A 10,966-nucleotide genomic window follows, 5' to 3' on the forward strand; every position below is an offset into this window, starting at 1 on the left:
AGGTTAAAAAACCAGACTAGTCTCTCTTGGAATACTGAATATGCCAATAAATAATGAATTATACTAATCCACATATGCCAAGTGATCATAAATATTATATATATGTAAACATTAATTTTTGTAGGCCACTTTAATTTGTTGCACAATTGATTCATTACCACATAAACTAAAAGAATAATAATATTATTTTAATAATAAAATCAATAACTTGTGCAATAAAACAAAATTGTTCATTGTCGTTATTGATAACATCAATTCACTCAACATTAAATGAAGAAAGGCCTTCAAATTAAGTTCATTCATTTATTCTTATTTTAATAATAAAGACAAACTGATGCGGAAAAGGTTAAAAAACAATTCTCCAAAAAATGCCGCATCCATATAACCCTCTTTTCGATTATTTTACTTTATTAATTTAAACAATTAACTATCAAAGTTTCTATGAAGCAGTCATATTGAATTGTTCATAAGAAAACGACGATTGTTCATAACCATCTTCACATATCGCACGATTTTTTCTTTTTTTTTAATCCCAAACTATGAACCATATATATAATTTCACATATACATATTATGTAAATATTATTCATAAAGATGCAAGATATACGAAGATTATCCGTTTAAACAATCCAGGCTCTGATGCCACATGTAAGATTTAATACTTTCAGGATCTTGAACATGATAATCTTACATAGAGAATGTTAGAGGCACATACTTGATGCAGAAGACATCATCACAAAGAGAAGCGGAAGCGTTAGTCGTAAATTAGTTTCTACCTCCTTGCCCTAACTTTATGTTACCACAACCGTCAGCGATGAAATTAATGTAGAAAATATGTGGTAACCCTAATGGGTGGAGGGAGGATCAATTTATAGAGGTTATGACTTAATCTGGTACGTCCATCAAGTAACCAATGTACGGACGAGATCTATTCCTTATTAAATATTATTTATGATATTACTTTGATTCCAAGTAAACTTGGGCCATAAGTAAGAAATAATTAATAGTAAATAAATAATAATTCTTACAAAAAGTGGCAACATGAATGACATAAATAATATTGACCAAAATAAAGAAAGACAAAAAGGGAAGGGGGGGGGGGGNGGGGGGGGGGGGGGGGGGGGGGGGGGGGGGGGGGAACTTGAGGAAAGGCATATTTTTTTGTGTGTTAAACTTGAAAGTGTGTTTATTTTGAGAAACTATGTATGGGTTTAAATAGCTGATTTAATGGCCTAGTATGATGAACTTTCATAGATTGTAACTTCTAACAAATTTTGAAATTTCAAACAACACAATTTTCTTGTGGAATTTTGTGTTATAGTCCTTAATTATTTAATGTTGGTCCTTGTGATAGACTTGGATAGAAATTTCTTTTAGGTGGAAAAAGAATCTATCATGAAGACATAGACCCACATTATGAAAAAGGTAAGAGAGTGTAATCTATTATCATATGTTCGAGCCCTGCTTAGTCTTTCACCTCCTTTTCCTCATCTGATACAAGGTCGTCGAAGTACCTGCCACCCTGCAGATCTCAACACTTTGATGCACCAAATTAGTTTCTGAAATTTCAAACAACATAATTTTCTTGTGGAAATTTGCGTTATAGTCCTTAATTTAATGTTGGTCCTTGTGTTATTATCTAGATAGGCTTAGACAAAAATTTTCTTAAGTGTAAAGTAGAATCTATCAGGAAGACATAGACTCACAGTATGGAAGAGGTAAGAGAGTGTCATTTGTTATTGTAGGTTCAAGCCCTACTAAACCTATCACTTCCTTCTCTTCACCTGATAAAATGTTGTCGAAGTATTTGACATCTTGCAGATCTCAATACTTGACTGGCCGACGAACCTAACTAACTTCAACCAAGTTTTTGAGAGTTATTTAAAATGTGCAATGTTATACTATCTAGTGATCTTCTCAAATTTGATGAACTATTGATTATTTAACTATTTAATTAATCATTTATTATTATGCTAACTTTGTATAGTTGCTCCACAATTAAAGGTACTATAGGTCTAATAATAATAATCTAAATATAACATACTTCCTACCTAAATGGACTAAAAATATGAATTCTAATTAATTCAAGGTTAAATATTACAAGGATCATAATTAGAATTTACCAATAACTAAGTTATTAAATTTGTAATTATCCCTATATCTGTCCTTGTTATTGTGATTGCCAAGTACATCTCTCATTTTTCTCTTTCGTATCATATACATTTTGTTTTGTGTGACTAACTTTTATTCGTGCTTTGATCTTGAAAAATCTTGCTTCTTGATGTGTTTAATTAGCCATATATCATATCGAAAAATCCATAAAGCGATCAAAATATCTCAAATATTCCACAAACTCGTGGAATATTCATAAAGAGATCTAATTCAAATCATCCTAGTTTGAGAAATACGACACTAACGACCCTTAAATTATGTAGATCAAGTCCAAATCATCCTAAGTCGAGAAATACGCCACAAACGGCCCTCGAATTATGGATAAATATCTTATGAGAGAAGAATCACGGGATTTACAGATTTGTACCCGCAATCTTGATGAATAAAGTTATGTTTTTTTTTTTAAAAAAAATATCCATATATTATATTAAATTTGTATTATTACTTCATAATTTAACGTATAAATCTAGACCTAACATGTTTATTATTAGTACTACATAAAGGACACCGAAAATACAAATTCTAATTAATTCAAGATCAAATATATATTACAACGATCAAAATTACAGTTTACTAGTAATAATAACTATGAGACCAAAAATACATTATTATTTTTTAATATATATTTTTATCTTTGTTATTGTGACTGCAAAGTCCATATCATATCTTCCATTTCGTGCCAAATACGCAATTTGTTTGCATTATTAATTTTTGCTCCTACTTCTCTGGACTACTTAATCTGTCGTCAAGCCGTCACTATTCACTAATTGTATTTTATTAGGCATGCTAATTTCATTGACTTGGAAATTATTAACTAAGCAAAGAATTATAAGAAATTTGAGTACTAAAATTTAAGAACTAGGGCAAGAAAAGTAGGAACATCTTCATATATATATATATATTCTTAGAGCTCAATCAAGAAATTGTGTATTATGAGTAGGGTGTTCATAGTTCGATTTGAATCGGTTATTGGTTAAAACTAAAATCAAACTAATTTAGTCGATTTTTAAATTTCTAAAACCAAAACCAAATGAAAAAAATAACTATTGATTTGGTTGCTGTCGGTTTGGTTAGGATTTTTTGTTGTTTTTTATTTTGATTTGAAAGTAATAAATTAAATTTGTTGAGAGTATACACATCTCGATAAACACAACCACCTAATACATGAACAATCCACAAGAAAATTATTAAGTATTCAATTAAGCAATACTAGAGTTATTATTACAAGAATAAAGTGATTTCATTAAGAGATAGTGTGACTATCTATGTGACATAGGGTAGGTAAAGATTAAAGTAATAGATTTTGATGGACTTGGTCTTAGAGTTTTAATATCGGGCTAAAATTTAAGTGTTGGGCTTGAGAAAAAGGTAAAATTAAGACTTGAGTTAATTAAAATTTAACAAAATATTTATATTTTATTTATGAATAATATATAAATAATTATAAAATTTATCTATATAATTTCTCAGTTCGGTTTGGTTGTTTTTGCGATTTTTTAGTAAAACCAAAACCAAACCAAATAGTATCAGTTTTCAAAATTTAAAACCAAATCTAACAAAACCATACCAACTATTAGATTTTTAAATTGGTTTGGTTCGGATTACAATTCGGTTTGATCTTCTAACCATAACCATGAACAACCCTAATTACGAGTTCGACCCTCTTCTCCCATGCAAAGATTTACTTAAAGGGCAAAAAGGTACTTATGAATAATAAAATGTTACTCCTATTTACCAAAAAAAGATACAATTAAATTTATGGACAAAATTCCATTGGGATGTTGAAACCATCAACTAGAGATCGATATGTCGAAGAAATCTTTATTGTTGAATTGGTTTAAAACGTATTCAGCCAAAGTGTTTGGGGGTGTACCTTAATCTTGAAATTCGAGTAGTCCATTGCAATCCCCCGTTTGACATTCGAGTAGATATTTTTAAGAACGAATAGTCAATAGAGTTTACTCATTGGTCAATTAAAATGGTGCTTAACTTTGTAATAGAGAGGAGAGGAAGACTTTGACTTCATTACTGGGAATTTATAGTAACCTAAAGACGCGTGCTAGGTAGAAAATAGACATAATACATGGTGTGATTAGTATATGCCACTTAGTTTGTGTGTGTCAATTTGTACACATTTAAAAATTTGAATGTTAGCTAAGACTAAGTTAAATTATACATTTTTATATTATGCCTAAACAATACTTATAATAACTACACTCTCCGTTCACTTTTATTTGTTCACTATACTTAGATTGTCATCTTTTATTACTTGTCCAGATTAGAAAACTTAGCCAATACTTGTAATAACTATCGCCCTCCCTCGAGTCTTTATCTCTTACTAGATAGTTACTCCCTCTGTGCACTTTTACTTATTCGATATTGGCATGGCATTATCTTTAAGAAATAATAGAGTGTGTAACTATTGAATTTGATCGAATCTTAGCTTCGCCATAAAGCTTAATTCTGTTAACAATTTAACACACACATATATATATCTTTTTTATTTCATAAAATCAACTGCAGATGAATGCAACAACTTGAACAAGACAACGTCTCACCAGCTCTCTCCTCTTGGTCACTCTCTTTTTATTCAATATATATAATATGTAGTTCTTAGTACTATATAGTTCTAATTTTGTAGCCTTCAAGGGCAAAAGACAACCTTGTAATTTGTTCCAGCAGGACATGTAAACAAACTTGTTGGATCATCTTGTGGATAACTATAAGCATCTGGACATCTTTGTTTGAAAAATCTCGAAAAATCAGTAGGACCACATGACCCTTGCCCATTTGTACAACAAAATTCATTCGTCTTGAAAACTGTGCACGGGTTGTTACACCCGCCGGGTGCCCGTAATTCGTTTGGACATTGATCATTAATAGGTGCGTTGCATAAGAGATTACGGCACCCACCATTGATTGGGCTGAATTCCATAGGAATGTTGAATCCATCGACTAGAGAAATATCGACAAAATCCAAGTTATTGGGCTGATTTAGAGCAAATTCGGCTAAAGTGTTGGGTGGACTACCATAACCTTGACATTCCAACATCCCATTACAATCTCCCGTCTCGCATTTGCCTCGGCCACTACCATCAAAGTTACAATTGGTTCGGCCCCAAATGCGAGCCTGGATTGTTCCTGGGTTCACATTAAGGTTCCAAGTTTGGCCCGAGTCGAGTCGTTTGCCTCCCCCAGGAGATGCAGCGGCCCAGACCGGGTAGGTGCACCGATTGGTAATGTCAAAAGTGGCAGCATGAGTGACATACAAATAGTATTGACCAAAATAAAGGAAGACAAAAAGGGGGAAAAACTTGAGGAAATGCATTTTTTGTGTGTTAAACTTGAGAATGTGTTTATTTTGAGACACAATCTACGGGTTTAAATAGCTAATTTAATGGCCTAGTATGATGAACTTTCATAGATTTTAACTTCTAAGAACCTTTGAAATTTCAAACAACACAATTTTCTTGTGGAAATTTGTGTAATAGTCCTTGATTTATTGAGATAGGCCTGGATAGAAATTTCTTTTATGTGGAAAATAGAATTTATCATGAAGACATAGACTCACTATGTGAAAGAGGTAAGAGAGTGTCATCTGCAATTGTAGACACGTCTCTTCACCTGATATAAGACAGTCGAAGTATCCGATATTCTGCAGATCTCAATACTTAAATGACTTGACTAGCTTCAATCGAATTTTCAGAAGTTAATTAAAATGTGCAATGTCGTACCATGTTCTAGTGAATCTTCATAATTGTGGCAAATTATTGATTATTAAACATGTATTATGCTAACTTTGTATTGTTGCTCCGATCCGCAATTAAAGATACTATAGGTCTAATAATAATAATCTAAATATAACATACTTTCTATGTAACGGTCTGAAAATACAATTTCTAATTAATTCAAAATTAAATATAATAAGGATCAGAACTAGAATTTACCAATAACTGAGGTATGAAATTCTGATTATCCCTATTTTTGTCCTTGTTATTGTGATTGCAAAGTACATCTCTTGTTTATTTCGGATCATACACGGTTTGCGTGAATAACTTTTATTTGTACTTCTTTTGAAACATCTGTTTGTTTGCATGACTAACTTTTATTTGTGCTTCTATTGAATCATCTTGCTTCTTGACGTGTTTAATTAGTAATGTATTATATTAAATTTGTATTGTTACTTTGTAATCTGAAGTAATATAGGTCTAGTGTTAATAAACCTTATATATATATATATATATATATTTATTTATTTATAAAAGCAAAAATACAATTTTTATTGTGATTGCAAAGTCCATCTCTATCGTGCATTTCGTGCCAAATAGGCAATTGTTTTGTGTTGCTAATTTTTATTAGGCCTCCTAATTTCATTGACTTGGAAATTCTTCACTAAGCAAAGAATAAGAAATTTGAGTACTAAAATGTAAGAATTAGGGGAAAAATAGGAACATCTTCATATTTTTAGGGCCATTTAGTCAGGTGAAATGAAATCATTATTATATGAAATATATAATATAAAGTTGATGTTTTGTTTGGACATACAATATAGATTTTTAAGTTATATTATTTTTTGTTTGCTTATAAACGTAAAAATCTCATAAATTGTGAAAACTATTGAAATTATCCAAATTATTTATACAATCTTACCAAATGAGCAAAACTTCATTAAAAAAAATATAATACACTATCACAAAGCTATTCTAAAAAAAAATAATACAACATTTATTGATGGAACTTTAGTCCAATAAAAAGATTAAATCGAACATGAGTTGTATTGTACTATTCTTTACTTTGAGCCATTTGTTAGTCAATACGATTAGTAAATATATCATTACGTTCATATTCCGTAAATATTTCGTCATGCATTTGCTATTCTCGCAAAAAGAATTACACAGATATAAAAGGCATAACACATAAAAAGAATTATGCCATGTTGGACTCGTGTGCTTACTTGTTCTACTTTATACAAGCTTAAGTGTCTACTTGTGCATATCCAAAGTTGGAGGACATAAACGTAAAATAAGGCCAAGTTAAAGGGCACATTTATGTATTATATAAAATGGTGAGTATTTTTTATAAGAACATTAACTTGTGGGCAATTTCTATATTTAAATAGCGATAATGATGTAAACCAAACTTGCATAGAAATTTCAAACGTATTAAAAGAAGCAACAATTAAAGAAAAAAATATGTCATAGAAATTTCAAACGTCTTAAAGAAGCAACAATTAAAGAAGAAAATATGTTTCAACCATTTAATTTAGGCATAATACATAAATATGTTCTTAACTTGACCTTATTTTATATTTACACCCTTCAATTTTGGGTGTGCACAATCAAACACTTTAACTTGTATAAAGTTGAACAATTAGACACATGAGTCTTATGTGACATGATACACATAACACACCACGTAGGATGAAAATTGCCTTGTAGGATGCCACATAGGACGTGTGTGCACTTTAAGTGTCTACCTGCACACACCCAAAATTGGAGGACATAAATATGAGTTGAAGTTGAGTTAAAAAACATATTTATGTATTATGTGTTACGGACAAAAGACAACTCTATAGGTGGTTCCACTTGGACAAGTAAAGAGACTGCTTAAATCATCTGTAGGATAACTAAAAGAAGTTGAACATCTATCCTTAAAGAACCTCGAATAGTTGGTCGGACCACAATTTCCAGACGTGCAACAATATTCGTCCGTCTTGAAAACCGTACAAGGATTGTTGCATCCACCAGGTGTCCTTAATTCATTTGGACATTGTTCTATGATGTCCGCGGTGCATCTGATCCTAGTAGAGCACTCATCCGTGTACACATGACTAAATTCCATTGGGACATTGAAACCCTCAACAAGAGATATGTCGAAGAAATCAATATTGTTGTATTGATTTAAAGCGTATTCAGCCAAAGTGTTTAGGGGTGTACTACTAAAAGTTGTTAGTCGCGCAAGTAATATAGATTCTTAAAGAAACGAGTTATCGTTCCCAAGGGACTTATGATCAACTTATATTCACTTAATTCTACAACTAAAAGTAGAAAGTAACCTTTTCAAGAGTTGATGATTTATTGTTTATCTACTAATAATTATGCACTAATTAAACGTAACTAATTGTGAACAACTTTGATATAATGTTTCAAGCAAGTTAAAAGCAATTCCAGGGCTGCAACATATACTAAAATATCATGTATCCCATTATTGGCTTAAAATTAATTTCAGTTGTCAAGTTACTGGTTTATAGGGTTGATAGTATGATCTGGGTTATACACCTCTCGTCGCCTACCCCAGTTAGCTATCTAACTACATCATTGAGCAGGGATAGATAGACTAACTGGCGAGCATTAAGATTTCATCGTATTTCATAACCAAGCAAGGTGTTCGTCTGGGCGTCACTCCTGAACACTAATCACCTCAATCTAATGGGTGGACCGAGCTCTCTATATTCTCTGGTCTATCTAATCTCTCCTCTCTCGATTTTAAGATTAGACACTAAATTTATCTTATGGTGCACAAGCACAAAATACTAAAACAAAAATATAGAAGTAACTTGTAATGACAACCAAAAAATTAATTCAACAACTTTAAATAGTCAACAATCAATTTGTAGCTACAGCCCCAGAACTAGGGCGTTTAGCCACTCATGCTATTAGAAAACAAGAAATTACAGTAGTTCATGCAAATTTCGGAAAATAGAAGAGTTAAAGGATTAAAACCTATTACAAACTTGAATTCTTGCTCTTGCACAGTAAATCAAAAGTTGAACACGATTATGGAGCCCTAAGGATCTATTTATAATAGTAGGAAAAGTTGGGAACAAATACTACTCAAATTAGGAATCATACTTAATGTTTAAAACTTGGAAAAGTCGGCAAAAGATGGGCGTGTTGCGCCTCTCACTTGACTCTGACGTCCCCTCCTTGGCGCGTCACGCCTCTCAGCGCGCCTGAGGAGGGTCTCTGAAGTACCACCAGTGGCGCGCCGCGCCAACCAGTGCGCCAACCACTGGTGGTTTTTGCCTTGGCCATTTTCTTGCACATCTTTGCTCCTTCTTTCTTCACTCCAACTCCAATTCCTTCGAGTGCTCCTGAAACAACTAATCATGTGTGTTAGTGCACAATTATCACAAGTTATACCAAAAATCAAGTTAACAACTAAAGATCATTACTCAATCTAATCAATTCATGGGTTAATATAGACAACTTAGGCATATAAATATGCCTAAGATCACCACCCCACACTTAGACTTTTGTTTGTCCTCAAACAATCTCTAGACTATCAGCTCTTTTACACAACCCTTGGACTTATCAACCCACCTTAAACTCAACCAAACATTTTTAATCATGATTTTGTAGTTCACAATGGAACATTTATACTAAGTTACAACACATGCTCAAAGAATGACCCTTTTTATTATTTTTCCGAGCTAACGCAAGCTCATACAAACTCATTAATTAGATAATTTTACACATGCCATGAACTCCCTCACTTGTTCTTGTTTAGTAAAGCCTTTCACTCAAACCACTTGCAATATCAACAAGGCCTATTTTTCAAACATCAACTCACCCTCACAAAAGAAATTCCTACATTTTCAACACACCATAAGCTTGACAATACTGTATTATTACTTTCGCACATATTTCTTAAGGAATCAAGAGGACTTTCATTAGGTTGTAATGTCGGCTTAAGGTAAGGGAGAGAATATTTAGGAATCATTTTAGTGGCTACACCTCCCTAATGCACATATCATTATTTTGCCAACAATTTTCTTTACAGCTCTTCTTTCCTCCTAGTGCACACTTCATGACTATTTACCCTTTTTGTTGCTCTATCTTTTCCCTTTATTTCTTTTTCACCATGTTTATTTTTATTTTTATTTTTTCTTCATGCCTTTGCACTAGCTACCCAAACTCTAGATTTTTAACATCCAAGTAAGGTACACATTATCCTTGATAGGATCAGGGCCAATGTTTCGAGCATAATTCTAAATCAGCCACCCTCAATTTTAGTCAAGGTGCACATTGTCGCTAACGACCAGGGACAAAATAGAATTTCCTTTTTCACACAATGTAGCAATTCACCTTTAGCTATATCAACCAATAATTTCCAACCCTTCTTCTCAACATAGTGCATTAAGAATTTTTCATAGGATCAAAATACTTGATATCAAACAACGGGTTTCGGCTTATCATGTGGTTTATCAATAAACAAAGGCTAAAGGCTCAATGGGGCTTCACCAGGGATGATTTCAATGGTAGGCATACAAGTAGAGTTAAGAATTGGCTATTTCAAAGAAGCGCCTCAATCACATTCCTTAAGTCATATACGCTACTAATTCAACACACACAAGGCAAGTTCTAGATATCAAGTTAAGCAAAAACAAATCAATTCTCACCACACATGGCATTATGACACACATAAGGATATATCAACCAACATGCTTCTAGAACTTGTATTACGGTATCATTACACAATTAAGCCCATTTATTTCTACTTTGAGTCAAAACTAAGAACATATGCTTGTTACAAGTTTAACACTCTATTTCACTTTTCCACTTGTGACTACCCATGACGTTTGGCTGACTTTTTCGGACATAGTTTCCAAAGGCCAAGGTTGGTTTCTCAATCCTACTCTTCTATGTGACTGATTTTCCCTTAAGACGGTCATCATCCATCCATCATTGGGAATTGTCACTCCTTTGACGACTCTAAGACTCAATAAAATAATAAACTAGTCCTAGTCGGTTCAAAGGGACAATCCTCAGTAAAAGTACCGAAAACAAACGCT

General features: G+C 32.5%; 1 protein-coding gene across 1 annotated transcript; it reads right to left on the reverse strand.

Annotated features, from left to right (window-relative positions):
- Window positions 1–4,755: 4,755 nt before the first annotated feature.
- Window positions 4,756–5,504, reverse strand: LOC125861798 (pathogenesis-related protein R major form). Its single transcript, XM_049541660.1, has one exon. The coding sequence runs from the start codon at window positions 5,498–5,500 to the stop codon at window positions 4,817–4,819; it is 684 nt and encodes a 227-aa protein (XP_049397617.1). The 5' UTR covers window positions 5,501–5,504; the 3' UTR covers window positions 4,756–4,816.
- Window positions 5,505–10,966: the final 5,462 nt, after the last annotated feature.

This window comes from Solanum stenotomum, chromosome 4 (genome assembly GCF_019186545.1).
Source record: "Solanum stenotomum isolate F172 chromosome 4, ASM1918654v1, whole genome shotgun sequence".
Lineage (NCBI taxonomy): Eukaryota > Viridiplantae > Streptophyta > Magnoliopsida > Solanales > Solanaceae > Solanum > Solanum stenotomum.